At 43.2% G+C, this 17,882-nt stretch overlaps 1 protein-coding gene across 4 annotated transcripts in view; it reads left to right on the plus strand.

Moving 5' to 3' along the window:
- The first annotated feature begins 1,406 nt into the window (after positions 1–1,406).
- LOC138801320 (hexosaminidase D-like) overlaps positions 1,407–17,882 on the plus strand; it is a 43,576-nt gene continuing 27,100 nt past the window's right edge. The window contains exons 1-4 of one of the 4 annotated variants that reach the window (XM_069984019.1): positions 1,407–1,779; positions 8,045–8,135; positions 12,424–12,679; positions 16,097–16,206. In XM_069984019.1, the coding sequence (XP_069840120.1) occupies positions 8,047–8,135; positions 12,424–12,679; positions 16,097–16,206 (455 nt within the window). In that variant the 5' untranslated portion in view covers positions 1,407–1,779; positions 8,045–8,046. Of the gene's footprint in view, positions 1,780–4,508; positions 4,591–8,044; positions 8,136–12,423; positions 12,680–16,096; positions 16,207–17,882 lie in introns of those variants that run through there. The other 3 variants (XM_069984020.1, XM_069984022.1, XM_069984021.1) reach the window with 3 other exon arrangements.

Genomic DNA, 17,882 nt, shown 5'->3' on the forward strand with positions numbered 1-17,882 from the left:
CATAGTGAACCAAAGAATGGTGTTCTAGTCAGTAGTGGATTATAATAGGTCTGTTTCGGGTGGTAGCCCGGGGCTCTGAGCTCATGGCCCACCAAACAGACTTATACTTTCAGTGGTGTATTATCTCCAAGCTAAAGTTCTGCCATGATTTGTTTTTTTTACCGCAATTTTGCACAAATTAGAGCAAAACCGTAGCCAGGAGACAATGCAGTAACATTAGAGAACATACCGAAGGACCTTAACGGACTACAAAAAGACTAAAGCTAGTGCCACCATAGTTACAGTTGGTTGGGGGGGGGGGGGGGGGGGCAAGTTAATCCGCCCCTGGTTCTAGTTACTCCAATAGTCATAACAGCCAGACAACATGCACATAACCAAGTTGATGTACTTGCCATTGTGAAAGTAGCTGGATTACTCAGCCAGGATGCCCAAATAACATGAAAGAGGTCTGGTACCCTGGTGATCTCAAAGCTACCTCTGTACATAGATAGACCCATATCCACCAGTTTTATCTGTTCCATGAGAGAGGGCTCCAGTGAAGGAGCAGGGTCTTCCTTACATAGAACAATAGAAGTCGGCAAAGCGTACGCCTGTGTTTGGTGGGAATAATATAGTTAACTAGTCCTAATAGGCAATTGGTGGGCCCTAAGACATCCAGGATACACAACTACTCGTTCAAGAAACAGTGGAATCTGGACCAATAGGTGTGGATTACTGGACATTTCCATACCATATGAGGGGCCCCTGTACATCTAATGCATATATCAGTACAGAGGTGGAGCACCAGCTAGAGCACAGTTCTTAAAAATATAGTTCAGCCGCCATGTTAGATGTAGAGTATAAAATATGGGTTGTGTCTTTTCTGTAGTTTAGGTTTGTGGGTCTTCATATAAACCCACTAGAATAGCCTTGAGCTGGTTATTGGTGTCTACTGCTGTGAGGGACAATCGTGTGGCGAAATAGTAAATATACATATCAGGTAGTGACAGACCACCCCTGTGATACAGAGCCTCAGTGTACACCTGGGTGCTTGGGAGTCCCATAGAAATGGAGAAAGAAGTTTGTCTATGGCCAGGAAGTAGACGTTGGGGATGAGCACGGCCATCACCCTATAGATATATATTAGACAGTAGAACCATCTTGAAAATTTGTAGCCAATTTTGGATTTGCAGGTAATTTTTCAGCTCGGGCATTGCTACGTTGCCGCTATTTTGTACCTCCAGCATTGAGTAGCCATACTTGTATTTTGCAAGGTTGGGGGTTGCTCACTTTTTCTAGTGCTCTTCTATATAAGTAGCTGCAGACCAAACTTTTTTTTTTGGTCTGTCACAAGGGTCAATGTTCCCTGTTCACATACTCTGTTGGCTCCTACTGGATTAACCCATGCAGTGCTGCTGGGACCGTCCCAGCGTGCGTTAACGGGCTTGTGGGCGAACACAATCCTCAGTAATTCATGTGACAATTGTCGGTTTTATCATCCAAAGGGATCAACGGCACAAAGCCTATCATTAAAGTGACAGCCGGTGACACACTGCTCTGGAGCAGGAAATACGAGTTCTGCTGTAGACTTCCTGGTGTGTCCTTGTCAACGGGCGGCAGAGCTGACAAGAGGATTCTCTGCAACTAAACTTCTCTGTTTCCATATTGCCATACCTGTGCAGGAATTCATGGAGTGACCAGGTACAGAGATCTGCATTTCCGTCTTCTCACTTTCTTTCCAGTCTGGGTATCTGAAATAATAACTGACTGTAGCCTATAGGATTTGGCATCTATGAAGTGGTACGTTGTCTTTATTTCTATTGTAGTATACTTTTGTGCACTTCATTTTTAACCCTATCTGGACCTCCGTTTATGCCCTAGGTCTTGGCTATGCTTCCCAAATATATTAGATGACTGTGACTTGATCAGCATGGTTGTACCCCTCAAGCCACGTGTAACAAAATTTGGATGATTTATAATTTTTTGGGTTGTGATTGAATCCCTATTTCTATCCCAATTACTTCAGCCTGTTCACTCATCTGTTCACTGTCCACTATCTATTAAAGTTACCTTAGGGCCCTTTTACACGAGACGATTATCGTGCAAAAAATCGTTAAATCAATCATCGTTCAGTGTAATTCCAAATCGTTCATTCTTTTGCTGGGATAAGATGGCATAAACAATCATATTAATGACTGTTGTAACCATCATAACTAACGATTATCGTCCTGTGTAATGGTCCATTTAAACGGAGCGTTAATTTGCCCAATGGAACGATTAACGATTTTGAAGTAACAATGTGTTTTTTATAACGATCAGCATTAAGATGGAACGATATATCGTTTGAAATAATCGTTATAAGGATCGTTTTAAGATCGCTTAAGCCCATCTCAGTCATACATAGGGTGAATTATTGAAAGACTGTTTACACGTAACAATCTGCAAATTTTCAGTAAACGACGCATGCCGATTTGAGAACCTGTTGAAGGATCACAATGAAAGATTTATCGTTCGCCGCTTGATCGTTCGCTGTGTTTACACGAGCCGATTATCTCTCAAATGCGATCATTATTGTGAAAATTCGAAAGATAATCGTTTCCATGTGAACGCACCATAACATGGTGAACAATTTCAGGTTAACGATAAACAATCTCGTTTGTAATCCCTAATCGTTAAAAATAACTTTAAAAATAACCCTTAAGCCCCTATTACACGTGACAATCTCTGGGAGCAAGCCAGCGCCAAACTCGCAGGTCAGCACTCTCTTGCTTCTCGTTCCCCGCTCGCTGCCGGCGCTATTACACACGTCAACAGCAAGCAGGTAAGTGCGCGCGGAGGGTGTCGCAGGGAGCGGGCTTTAGATCATTTTTAGATCGCCCGGGGAGCCCATGGGAGATAGCAGCGATCTGCTACTGCCGCTCCTATTGCACAGAGCGACGGCAGCGGATCATTGCTATCCAGATTGTTGGTCTTTTAACATGTTGAAAGAAATTAAAAAGACAACGATCAGCTGACATCATGCTTGCCGGCTAATTGTTGCCTTTTATTACACAAAGCGATTACTGGCCATGACGGCCGGAAATTGGCCAAATACGGTCGATGATCGCTTCATGTAATAGGGCCTTTACTATCCAGTGGACAATACCTCACACTTTGGGGTTAAATCTGCAATCTATGGCGTCTCCTAACAGAAGCAATCTTTGTCTAAACTTTTGTTTCCCAGTGAGATACACGGCGTCAGAGATAGCTGGCAGCCACATCTCTCCCTATTGAAACAATAGGTGCACGTGTCCAAGACTAAAGACCCTATTGCACACACAGATATCTGGCAGATTTTTGAAACCAAAGCCAGAAATTAATCTGAAAAGAGGAGAAATCTCAGTCTTATCTTTATGACCTGTTACCTGTTTATAGTCTGTGCCTGGCTTTGGCCTCAATGATCTGTCAGATAAATCTTAAGAGTATTTTTACACGCTTAATCACTTGTTTAGCAAACGACAACGATAGGCGTTTAGACGAGAGGATAAATCGCTATGAAAAATGTAAATGCGATCGCAATTGTATATATTCTGCGATAGACAACATATCAACGTACAAATCAACAGAGTTTAGAAAGTTATATAGATTTGTTATTTATTTCTATTTAAAAAAACACAAGTCTTCCAGTACTTATCAGCTGCTGTATGTCCTGCAGAAAGTGGTGTTTTATGTTCAGTCTGACACAGTGCTCTCTGCCATTCCTGTCCATGTGAGGAACTGTCCAAAGTAGCAGCAAAACCCCATAGAAAATCTCTCCTGCTCTGTACAGTTCCTGACACGGACAGAGGTGGCAGCAGAGAGCACTGTGTCAGACTGGAAATAATACACCACTTCCTGCAGGACATACAGTAGCTGATAAGTGCTGGAAGACCGGACATTTTTAAAAATAAGTAAATTACAAATCTATATCACTTTCTAAAACCAGTTGATTTGAAAGAAAAAGATTTTCTCTGGAGTACCCCTTTAAGAACGATCTGAAATCACTCAACAGAATACATGAAACAATGGTTGTTGTTAACTATTGTGATTGTTATATGCTCGCTTAGGATCACCCACAAAGCATGTTTAGGCTGGGTTCACACTATGTATGACACCGGCTGTTTTATGTCCTGGCCTGGTCACAGAACGGCCGATGTCAGTGAAGATCATCCTGATGATCTTAATTTCTGTTGAATTGGGATGCAGGCGCATCTGTGTGTGCCCCCATCCCAATTCACCATAGCACACAAAAGAGAGTGCAGCTGGAGCCGGAGCCGCACTCTCCATTGTGTGAGGTGACCGGTCTCTGCAACCGCTATTCAATGACATGTCAGTTTTCCGTGTGGCCGGTTGGAGTCCCGACCAGAGTGTATACTGTGGGGGAGATTAATCAAACATGGTGTAAAGTGAAACTGGCTCAGTTGCCCCTAGCAACCAATCAGATTCCACCTTTCATTCCTCACAGACTCTTTGGAAAATGAAAGGTGGAATCTGATTGGTTGCTAGGGGCAACTGAGCCAGTTTCACCATGTTTGATTAATCTCCCCCTATGTGTATACCCTCTGGCCCGGATCCCATTCATTCACACAGAACGTACGTTTTGCATTAATTGGATTTATGTAAAAGATGCATTGTGTGAACTACCAACAATGATTATGTGACATATTAAAACACAACGATGGGCGACTTATCGTTTGTCATTCGATGACTAGGTGTAAATATCTGGGCAAATAATTGCACATTTTCCGTCGTTATAGCGAGTTTTCTAAGCTCTTCTGAAGTCCGGCTTTCTCTTTCCAAATAAAATCTATATAGCCGGCTCCACCTCCTCTCTTTAAGGGTTATTTTTGAGATTGGTGGTCGTAAATGGTCAGGATACACATACAGATTATTGTACAACTCCTGCTACATATGTGTGCTATAAGAATGTCCAATTGGCATTGCTTTGCAGTATTGGATCCCATATGGCCGCATGGCTAGCCGAACCTGTAGCTGTTGTGTTGATGGCCATATAAGTTTTAATGGGTAATTTACTAAAACCAGGAACACACAGCGCAACAATAGGTTCCCATAGGGAAGAAAGTCATACGCAACTTTTCAACACGAAAACTTTTATCACGAAACTCATGTAGTCAGAATATTTCCATTAGTTATAATGCAACTATTATATTGGTGAAGAACAATTGGAGTAGCATTTCCAGTTGTACAGTCGTAGTCTTATGCTTTGCTACTGCGATGTAACCATTACATTGCACTAGGATAGTCTGAGTATTCCAGAATTTATTGTAGTGTTCTCATCCACCCAGATCAGAGGTTCCTAAACATATTTGGCCTACTGCCCCCTTATTAGAAAAAAAAAATCACTCATCATCGCGCCTGGAAATCTTTTTTATTTAAAAGAGAAGTCCGGCCAAAAATTTTATTAAAGTATTGTATTGCCCCCCCAAAAGTTATACAAATCACCAATATACACTTAATACGGAAATTGCTTATAAAGGGTTTTTTCCCTGCACTTACTATTGCATCAAGGCTTCACTTCCTGGATAACATGGTGATGTCACTTCCTGGGTAACATGGTGATGTCACTTCCTGGATAACATGGTGATGTCACAACCTGACTCCCAGAGCTGTGCGGGCTGTTGCTGCTGGAGAGGATGATGGCAGGGGGAGACTGAGGGACACAGGGCACTGGAGGGACACTGAGCACCCCTCTGCCATCATCCTCTCCAGCAGCCACAGCCCTGGGAGTCGGGTCGTGACATCACCATTTTATGCAGGAAGTGACATCACCATGTTATCCAGGAAGTGACATCACCATTTTATCTAGGAAGTGACATCACCATTTTATCTAGAAAGTGACATCACCATGTTATCCAGGAAGTGACATCACCATTTTATCCAGGAAGTGACATCACCATTTTATCCAGGAAGTGACATCACCATGTTATCCAGGAAGTGACATCACCATGTTATCCAGGAAGTAAAGCCTTGATGCAGTAGTAAGTGCAGGGAAAAAAGCACTTTATAACCATTTCCCGTAATAAGTGTATATTGGGGATTTGTATAACTTTTTTTGGGGGGGAGGGGGGGCAATACAATACTTTAATATAAATTGTGCATTTTTTAAATATACATACAGCTCTGTTGCACTTACATACACAGCTCTGGCGCACATACACACACAGCCCTGTGTTACATACATACAGCTCTCCCACACACGTTTTTCACTACTGAATACAGTGAGTCAGCTTTAATCACTACAACAAGCCAATGTATGCTATCCTTTAGCCCTGACACTGAGGCTAGACCTGGTCCTTTAGGGAACCCCATAACCAGAAGTCACATAGGGTGAGATCAAATGTGCAATGAGACAGTGCTGTTGGGTAATAATAACAGATAATCCCCTGTGCACCTTTGAAAGTCAGTCCAAATTTATAACAAAAAAAAGACCAGTTCCTGCTAGAGTGCCACCTATTGGTGACTTTTTGCACAAAAATTTTTATTCAATAAATAGTGAGTGCATCATCTAAAGTGCAGTTGTCTGATTTTTGTCACATATAAACCATCAGAGCATCCTCCAGAGCTAGGGAAGTTTAATCTTGCTATCCCTGTATAATACATATTGTAATGCTGTGGTGGCAGCGCTGTCCAGGTGCTTCACATGCTCTCCAGTACTGCCCTGTCCGCTCCTCTGCTGTATTCCATATGGATCCTGGCAGGGCTGTATTAACAGTTGCTGCTGCCCTAGGCACTAAACCTGAAGACGCCCCATCTTCATGCACCTATTGCTGATACCAGACCTGACCAATACCACCATACCCCCCACCCCCCTAGAAAAGACACCAGATTTACTGGCAAGTCTGACCGGGAGGAGGGAAACTAAAAAATTTAAAAAAAAAATAATAGTTTTTTCTGTCCCCCTGCTCCCTGCTGCTGCCCCCCTGCAAGGTGCTGCCCTAGGCACCGGACCACGGGTGCCTAATGGTAAATACAGCCCTGGATCCTGGGGCTGCTTGAGTTCTTATGTCTTCCCCCTTCTCTTACAATGACACCACTGGGGTGCGCATGCTCTGGATTTATAGAGGCAGCTTGTCTCCACCTTCTTCTGCTGTCTGCCAATCCATAGGAACCCGCACCAATTTTTTTCTTTTTTTTTTTCTCAGAATTTTTTTTTTTATTGGTATTTTAAATAAATGACAATACAGACAATATGATTGTGTTAAAGGTGGAGAAGGGGAGAAGGAACCCGCACCAATTTCAACTAGCTCCACCTGCTCCTCCTTGCCTGAGCGTTGTTGCATTGCTGCATTCTAAGGAAAGGTTCCTTCCTGTGATCCTACTGATTCTCTAAATAAAACGCACACGTCAATTGCAGTTATTGTAAACCTATTTTAGTTATCTTAGTATGTAATCAGTAAACCATAAAGATTGACCATGAATTATACTCCGTAGGTACTTCTTGCAACATTGTTAGAGCTGCTTATCAGACAAGTCAGAAACAATCTAAATGAGATGTTATATGTCATGTATTGAAAAGCCACATATAAAAATGACACAGCTATCAAAAATGTATGGCCAGCTATAGAAACAGGCCTCTTTGTAGGACCAGGACAGTAGACAATAATGGATTGACAGCAATCAGAGATCTTGTATATTGGATAATGGTATAATTTACTTATACAAAGAATAACATGAACTCTAAATTTAAAGGGGTATTGCCATCCGGCCTGTCAATGACCTATCCACAGAATGTGGCATAAATGTTGGAGAGCTGGAGGATCTGACCCAACTAGACAACAAGGGCACCCCAAACCCATCGGCCTGCTTATAGACACCAGCGGTGGTCGAGAAGCCAAAAACATCTGAACCACCTGTTTTGTGCAAATTGAGGAATTCCTATTGTGGGCTTAGGGTCACACTATGAAGTATGGAACATGTTCCTATAAGAAGTCCTGTGAATCCCTCCCTCTTCACATCCCGTCTCCTGGTATCCACTTGCTGCAGCAGCTTCTGTATTTATGTTTCCCGTTGTCTCTTATCTCTGTAGAGATGGCGTCCCCAAGGAGAATCCAGTTTCTGCGGCTGGGAGTCATGGGCATTGTGGCGCTGGCTTTAATAAAGTATATGTACAGGAGCAGGTAAGTGATCTCCTCCACAACGCTTTCTTAGCTTCCATAGCCTTTGGTTATTTTACATATTATTGCTGATACCTGGGGGGGGGGCTAGTCCCACCAAAAGCTTATTAGGTTATACCCTCAGGCCCCATCCCCAGGTGTGACTACCACCTCTGCACCCTCTATAGTCATACCTCTGTCAGAGCAGGACATGTATCTCCATTGGGACCCCTGAGGACAAGATGGCCGGACAGCAATCTGACCGTGGAGCTTGTAAACTAGGGATGGGGAACCTACAGCCCTCCAGCTGCTACAAAACTACAATTCCCATCATGCCTGGACAGTCAATACCAAAATTCTGTCTGTCCAGGCATGATGGGAATTGTAGTCTTGCAACAGCTGGTAGGCCGAATTAAACCATCACTGCTCTAAAGTCCAGGCATCTATAGACCTTTAACCTCTTCACTGATCCTAAACTACCAGCAATATTTCTAATAAACTCTTGAGTAGTTAGGCATTGCATGACAGTCAATGAACATGCTCGGTCAAGCATAGTGCTCGATGAGGCATCTGGGTGCTCGATAGAGCTTGTGGTGCTTAGGTAAAAGTTGCCATACACCTGGGATAGCAATTGCCGGTGTTCCTGCCAGAGTTCTAATGTGTCTTGCAGAAACCTATTGCATTTTCTTGTTCTAATTTTTGTTTAAGCATCCCTTCAAGGGATGAAATATGCAAAAAAAAAAAAAAAATAAATAGAACGATAAAATGAAATCAATTAACCAGACACCCCGAGCAAGGGGGCATCTGGTTAAATACTTGAGTCTCCTATTGATTTTAATGGGGGATTGTTATTTGAGTCAAGCACTTGAGCATTGAAAAATGCCCGACATGAGTAACAAGCCCTCAAGCATTTAGTGCTCACTCAACACTAGTACCTACATAATATATATAGTGCCTATGTTATACTGCCATATAGTACCTACATAATACTGGCATATAATACCCATATAATACTAATTTCCCTGCAGTGACACCTCTGGTAAAAAAGAAGCATTACACTGCTCCAAATTAAAGGGGAACTTAGGCATATACTTTTTTTTTTTAGATCAACTGGTGCCAGAAAGTTATACAGATTCGTAAATGACATTAATTTAAAAATCTCAAGTCTTCCAGTATTTATCAGCTGCTGTATGTCCTGCAGGAAGTGGTGTATTCTTTCCAGTCTGACACAGTGCTCTCTGCTGCCAACTCTATCAGTGTAAGGAACTGTCCAGCGCAATAGAGGTTTTATATCGAGTTTCCTGTAACGGACAGAGGTGGCAGCAGAGAGCACTGTGTCAGACTGGAAAAAAATACACCACTCCCTGCAGGACATACAGCAGCTGATAAGTACTGGAAGACTTGAGATTTTTGAATAGACGTAAATTACAAATCTGTATAACTTTCCGATTCCAGTTGATTTAAAAACATATTTTTGTCCCCCTTTCAATCCATAGACTGTCTGCGTATTGCGTAGACTTCACCCCCAACTAATTTTTCCAGTAAAGTAGGATGACAGAGAGAAGATCAGCGTGCGGTGCCTAGGCATGTCACACCATATCACATCTGTATTACATAACAGCTATGCTTTTATTAGCACAGGTAAGGGGAAATAGAACATGGGCGGTTATTTATATTCTCCCATAGATAAAAGTCATGTTGCTACCTGAGACGTCTTCATATATTTCCTGCCTGGAACGCTGCCCTTATTGTTTAAGTCTATTACATAGGAAAACAGTAATATTTCCTGTAGCTAGGATCCCTACTGTTCTAAAGAATTAGCACTTTGCCTATAGCCTGTGCTAGATTGCTGTACTTGCCTTGTGCCTATATATGCCAGTCATGTAAAGAAGTATCCCGGCACTCACCAAATTCTTAAATGCTTGTTCATTACAGAAGAAGAACGCGTTTCGGGCCTATGGTCTTCATCAGCTGATGAAGGCCATAGGCCAAAACGCGTCCTCCTGTACCTGCCTGATGTGACACTTATTAAACAAGCATTTAAGCATTTGGTGGGTGCCGGTATACTTTTTTTCATAATCACCTCCACCCTACAGAGTACCATCTCACCCCAATACTATATATGCCAGTCATGGCAGAGATTTATTGGCGCCCCTTGGGCACCTAGAACTTGAAGTACACACCCCTGCTACTCCCGTTGCCATACCCTTCCATTCCTAATGCCAGCCATCAAAGTCTGTCAATGACGGACCCTTAGGGTACAAACCCACACACCGTATACACAGCAGATACGCAACAAATACGCAGCAAATACGCAGCAGATTTGTTGGTACAGATTTGATGCTGTGTTCAGTTATTTAGATATAATCTGCTGCGTTTTTGCTGCGTATTTGCTGCGTGTTTGCTGCGTATCGCAGCAGTAAATACGCTGCTTATACGGTGTGTGGGTTTATACCCTTAAGCAGTTTCCTACTAATCCGCCGTTTGGTCAGATTAGTGACAACTCAAGACAATCTTTACTTGGATTAGGAGGAGTTTTAATAGGTTAATCCGGCCTATTATGCTACATGTTCATCCCTGTTATACACGACAGTCCTGCGTCCTGCTTTTCCTGCATTCACACCAATCCAGCGCTTGGCACTGTTATACTGCAAGATATGGGGCATGGACTAACATCTTACCAATAATACATTGCTCTTATGTCTCACCCATGTATGTGTGGTAGCTGCTCTGCTGCGACTGGTCACTTGCTAGATGGTGATGTGCGACACCACTTCTATGGTGGTTGGTCGGTGGAATATAGCTCAGCCGGTTAGGAGGTCATGACGCCAGCACACAGGTGTGATGGTATACCTGCTTTTAGTTTTTTTGTGGCTGGCTATAGTACTCCCCAATGGTCGGTGACTTGGGCGCTTATGACGGGCATCCGGAGTGGAGAGATGATCCACTTGGACTGTCGGTAACGCCACCCACAGAAAGGGGAAATGACCCAAGAACGGTGTAGCTTGTGTGTAGGTGCTGGTGCAATAATCACTGAGTCCCAGTAGAATAAATAAACTTTCCTTTACTAGCAAGTCTCTTGTAATACAGGACAATAGGTGACTGTGGAAGTACAGACTTGTGTTCACTGAATCTGTGCTGAGAGATACTGAGGTAGTGAGTAGTATAGTAGTGCTGACTTAGATACATGCTGAGAAGAGTACAGACTTCAGAGAAGTGGAGAGGAGTTTGTTTTGAGAGTCTCAACCCAATGTAGTACTGTGCTCTGCCGGAACTTTAGAAAAAAAGGAATACTTGAGAAGTGAATACTTGAAAGAAGAAGAATACTTGTGCCCGTGTTTCGACCTTTTTCGCTATAACGACCTTTTGCCCTGTAGTGTCGAGTTATCCCTCCTGCCAGGGTGACACAAGCCCCAGTCCTAGTTACCTAAGTTGAGCAAAGTGTCCGAAATTACCCAGTGCCACCTGCGCTGCAAGATACAGTACTTAGGCCCTTGGCTGCTTTGCTGTATTTGGATCAGTTCCTCTGCTCTAGGATACTGTCCTGCACTGTGTATATATGTTCACGGCGTGGGTTGGGGTGATCCCTGACTTGTCCTCTCTTTAGGATAAGTGTTGCTTCAGAAAAGAAAGCCTCTGTGTTCTCCATACGTTTCTGTGCTGTCCCTTAGAAAATCAGAGAAGAACTGAACTAGACTTCCTCTCCCCATGTGACTACTTCCTACAGGGTGTATGTAACAGCTCCTGTGAGTGGTGGAGAAGAGAGTGTAAGAAGAAAAGAGAATAGAGATAGGTAGAGATGGTGCACAGAATCACAAAATACAATACAGTAACCCTTACATGACTACAGCTGTGCAACATATAAACAATGCTTCATCACACCTTTACTTTTGAAGTACCAGGCTTTTGTGAGGGGTGTTCAAAAAAGAAACACCCGTGGTGGAATACCACATATGTGTGGGTTTTATCTTGGTCGTCTGGTTTCTTTATGGACAATTACTTGTCACCTCACAAGGGTGTGATGAATGGTTAGTGGAGATAAGCACAATCTGAGCATGCTCGAGTCTGATCGTTTGGCATTTGTATACCGGAGGCTGAAGAAGTTTCCTGGACTACCTAGGGCTGCATCCAACTTCTTCAGCCACTGGTATACAAATGCCAAACAATCAGACTTGAACGTGCTCGAGTTGTGCTCCTCTCTAATGGTGAACCCATAGCATCCAGTACTGACCCAGCTGAAATTTAATATATCTAATATATCTATCTCCTATCTATCTATAAAGAAGACTCACATTGTCCTTCATGTCTTCAGTCCTCCTCAGATCACACACCGTGTAAAGTTAGAAAACACAGAGGATTTTTTTTGGGGTGCAAATGCAGAAGATCTGGTACACCCGCTAATCAGGGATCTTCCACCGGAGCCGCCACATATGGATGAAATAGTTGCTCAACCAAAGCTGAAGATAGTGGAAGGAAAAATCCCGGTTAAAGACTTCAGTCACATTGAGATGAAGCTAGTCCACCTGGATCTTAAGGGGGCGCCTCCAAAGTTGTCCTACTATGAGCAGGTAAGTAGACGATCCTATAACCACGATTCACATTAGAGAGGGGCCGCATTACACTCTGGGCAGATCTTTCCCGTGTTTGTCTATTCATGTTCTATTATAGGAGAAGGCGGCCTGGATCAGAGAAATGTACTACAGCCGCAAGTCAGGACATAAGTGGTGCCTCATGCATATCCCCCTTCCCTATTGAAACAAATAGTAGTATATAGTCAGCAGAATAGACAGTCCTGTCCTACTAAAATACAGCTTATCTTCCCATGAGTAAAAGAGTGTGTATATACAGTGTATATATATATATATATATATATATATATATATATATACATATATATATATATATATATATAGTTATAAAACAGTAGATGGGGATGGGAACATCCCCTAACCTATAACAAGTCAGACGCACAGTTTTCTTATGCCTGTCCCTCCAACTCTATGAGGTCCTAATATAGTGGAGGAATCAGGCCATGTGTTCAGTTCAGTGAGTAGCTGGAGGTTAGTGTAGTTGGGGTTCCAGTGAGTGAGTGAGTGAGTTCTGTTTCTTCAATTGTTCCTGTGCTAGCCATGCTGGGCTAATAAAACCTGGAAAGTGGAAATGCAATGGCTAACTTACCCACAAGGGTAAGATCCGTGTCACTGGGTGGCCTCAACCAGCAATAGGCGGATCTTCATAGCTGTGGATACAAGTATTTGTTCTAAAATATATTGCCACCAAGCCAAAGTGGTTAGAGGCCCTACAGCTGGGGGGGGGGGGGGGGGGGGGCATCACGGTGGGGTGGTTGTGCTCTGACACTGTCCCTGGAGGTGTGGTGGAGACGGCACTGCTGTAGTGGTGGTGGTGCTCGTGGTGGGATGGCATCCCAGATGTAGTAAAGGAGAAAAGCGCCAGAGCGCACTCACTGTTACAGCGATCTTGGCCATCAATCACTCTGCCCTGACATGACAGCACTGCTGGGACTCGGCCACCCTGCTCCTCACTATCCTTGGTGTCCCCCGCTCACCCACCTCACCACCGATTACGCCACCCTCCCTGTAGGATGGACTGCCATGCTATGTTGTGATACGTACTCCCATGTGACTACTATGTTTCATTCATAAATGTATGTTATTGTTTACCATGATACGGTATATTGGTCACTCCCACTGCTGTTTGGCGGTCTTTTGTACCTATTTAAACCGCTTGTATACACTGTATCACTGAGCTGATGAAGGCTATACGCGAAAGGTGTCCTCCTGTACCTTATGATGTTTGCACAGAATAAATAAGCAATACTTTATTTGGTGAGTGCCGGGATTTTCTTCTCTACTGACACTGTCCCTGGCTTGGCAATTGATTCAGTCCTTAGAAGGTTAAGTTACGGCTGGACTCTGTGGTTCCTCACCTACACTGTTCATCATTGGGCATGTGTTGGGATAAATAATAAATAAGCAATACTTTATTTGGTGAGTGCCGGGATTTTCTTCTCTACTGACACTGTCCTTGGTTTGGCAATTGATTCAGTCCTTAGAGGGTTAAGTTACGGCTGAACTTTGTGGTTCCTCACCTACACTGTTCATCATTGGGTGTGTGTTGGGATAAATAATAAATAAGCCATACTTTATTTGGTGAGTGCCGGGATTTTCTTCTCTACTGACACTGTCCCTGGCTTGGCAATTGATTCAGTCCTTAGAAGGTTAAGTTACGGCTGGACTCTGTGGTTCCTCACCTACACTGTTCATCATTGGGCATGTGTTGGGATAAATAATAAATAAGCAATACTTTATTTGGTGAGTGCCGGGATTTTCTTCTCTACTGACACTGTCCTTGGTTTGGCAATTGATTCAGTCCTTAGAGGGTTAAGTTACGGCTGAACTCTGTGGTTCCTCACCTACACTGTTCATCATTGGGTGTGTGTTGGGATAAATAATAAATAAGCAATATTTTATTTTGTGAGTGCCGGGATTTTCTTCTCTACTGACACTGTCCCTGGCTTGGCAATTGATTCAGTCCTTAGAGGGTTAAGTTACGGCTGGACTCTGTGGTTCCTCACCTACACTGTTCATCATTGGGCGTGTGTTGGGATCCAGGGAGGGCACATAACTATCCGAGCCTTGTGACAAGTGCCTTTTCCTTGCAAATACCAACTTCAACCCCTGGGTCACCACATATATACAGGTAGAAGCCCTTTGTTTGTTAAAATTGTAATTGTCAATATTTTAAGCAAATAGGAGTCTCTCAATCACTGAGCAAATATCATATAACCGCAATGTCAGCTGACTGGTAATAAAAGACTGGTTGTTTGTACTGGAACACAGATAGATCCTGCAATAGAGGAAGGGTATTGTCTCCCTGTTACAGTTGCAGTATTACACCATTATCACAGCCTCTCAACAATACACTCCAAACACAACATAACCTCTCTTTAAGGTGGAAAGAACACAAGGAAACCTTCTTTTCTCTTCATTAGCATGGATGGAAAGCCAAATTGTAATCAAAAGGAAAATTTTCATGCACCCCTTTAAATCACATAGCCTATGACAACCACAGATGGCATAGCAAGGGGGAAATCAAACAGCACCCACCCCTTACTGTCATTGTGTGTGTGTGTGTGATGTGGTCAGCCATGTCCTACACATAAAGGGGTGTGGGTCTCATGAAAACCATGGAAAAATAAAATTTATGGTCCTTGAGAAGAGCCCTCCAAAAATTGTGTTTTACGTATGGCGGCAGGCCAGTTTATTTTTTTAAACCTTGCGTAGAGCACAAGAAACTGTCCTGTGAAATTTTGTATGTAACAGGAACTCAACTAAGCCAACACTGGCGTATATAGTATGCGTGTAAAGTTTTACGTATGGCGACAGGTCTACTGCGTCAATTTGAATGTAACAAAAAAAAAATAGGCCAACATAGGTTTTTTCATGAGAATTATACACTGCCTGCCTGTAGTTCTGTAGAAGGCGAAATGTCTATTATAAGATTCTGCAGCAACTAAGGTGTGTATTCTGAGGTTCTGCAGCAGCTGAGGTGTGTATTGTAAGTTTCTGCTGCAGATGAAGTATCTATTATGAGGTTCTGTAGCAGGCGAAATGTCTATTATAAGATTCTGCAGCAACTAAGGTGTGTATTATAAGGTTCTGCAGCAGCGGAGGTGTCTATTATGATGTTCTGCAGCAGCTGAGGTGTATATCATGAGGTACTGCAGCAGCTGAGGTGTGTATTATAAGGTTCTGCAGCACCAAGGTGTGTATTATAAGGTTCTGCCACAGCTAAGACGTGTATTATAAGGTTCTGCAGCAGTTCTGCTTCATAACACATATCCGCATGCTGCAGAACATCTTGCTGCCCGAGAGCAGGGCATCATGTCAGTGATTGACATAAATCATTTCTGTAGAGCACTATGCTCATATCACTCTGGTGACCGGCTGCTTTTTTTCTTCTAGTTATTTCCTCTTTTATCTAAGCTTGGAGCCAATGGATTGCTTATTGAATATGAAGACATGTTTCCATTTACTGGAGAGCTAGAAATCCTGAAGTCTCCATATGCTTACAGGTAGGATGAGTATACTACATCATATAACTATCTAATACGCATCTGAGCCAGGAATCAAAAAGAGCTGGGCTTTGTGGTTCTGCTGGGAGGCTGGGAAACAGAAAGTACAGAAAGAGGCCTTTTTTCCGTAATAAAACCTATTACAGAATTTCTTAAAATCAATTGTACTATTGATTTCTGCAATAAAAATTTAAACCACCCACCAACCAGCATTTACACTATGGACCACTTGCTTAGTGCACCTCCTTGGGCCTCCATAACTATAGACCTCCCACCACACCTTACAGGGGTTGGCCACTTTATAGTAAAATTTCTCAGTGTACAGTATTATTAAGGCTGGGTTCACACTACGTTTTTGCAATCCATTTTTTTTTCATTCGTTTTTTGCAAAATTATAGTAAAATTGCTCAGTTTACAGTATTAGTAACTTTACTCACTGTATATACTGACAGCAGCTTCTGTGTACCTCATAGACAGCTAAAATCAGACTCACCTCCTCCAGGCTGTACTGCCCTGCTCTGTGGTGTTTCTGTCCGTAAGATGGCCGACATGGAGGAGCATGTGACCTTCCTCCGCCTCCATTATCCTCCATAGACATACACAGGCTCAGGTGGACACTTGGGGGCGGGGCATAGTCACATGCTCCTCCAGGTCGGCCGTCTAATGCTGCGTTTACACGAAACGATAATTCACCCGATCGTACGATTAACGATTTCGAAGTAAGGGTTTTTTTTTATAACAATCAGCGTTTAGACATAACGATATATTGTATGGAAAAATCGTTTTACGATCGCTTAAGCCTTTCTGGATCGTTATCACGCAAATTCGTACGATAATCGTTCAGTGTAAACGTAGCATTATGGACAGAAATACCACAGAGCAGGGCAGCCCAGCCTATAGGAGGGGAGTCTGATTTTAGCTTTGTATGAGGTACACAGGGAGCTGCTGTCAGTAAGTGCTGTGAGTACACTAAGGGTACTATTACACGGAACGATAATCGGCCGAATCGGCCCGATTCGGACGATTATCGTTCCGTGTACTAAAGACAACGATCAGCTGATGATCGTTGTCATCGGCTGATCGTTGATATAAGTTCAGACCTATAATCGTCGGGCGCCGACCATGCACCGCTACGTGTAATAGCAAAGAAGAATACATACCTAATCCATGGTCCAGGGTTCCTCTTCCTCAGAGCTTCTTACCGGGTCCCGTGCGCTCCGGCTTCTCAGCGGCCTGTGTCAGCTGACAGGCCCCTCGGCCAATCACAGGCCGGAACCGGAGTCAGCAGAGACAAGCCGCTGTGAAGCTGAAGTGCGCGGACCCGGGGAGAAGTTAAGAAGAAGAGGAACCCTGGACCATGGATAAGGTATGTATACAGTTTAAACAAAGGCTGCAAGGACATCGGTAACGATGTCCCTGCAGCCCTTGTTTAACGATTATCGGGCCAAGCCCTTGTTTAACGATTATGTAATAGGCCAAGTAAACGAGCAACGTTCTAGCAGATCGCTGCTCGTTTACAGGTATTATCGGGCCCCCATCCGCCCGTGTAATACCAACCTAAGGCTGGGTTCACACTACGTTTTGCAATCCATTTTTTTCAGCTGTTTTTTGCAAAAAAACGGATGGAAAAAACGGATGCATGTGTGTGCATCCAATTTGATCTGTTTTTACATTGA

This window comes from Dendropsophus ebraccatus, chromosome 9 (genome assembly GCF_027789765.1).
Source record: "Dendropsophus ebraccatus isolate aDenEbr1 chromosome 9, aDenEbr1.pat, whole genome shotgun sequence".
Taxonomy (NCBI): domain Eukaryota; kingdom Metazoa; phylum Chordata; class Amphibia; order Anura; family Hylidae; genus Dendropsophus; species Dendropsophus ebraccatus.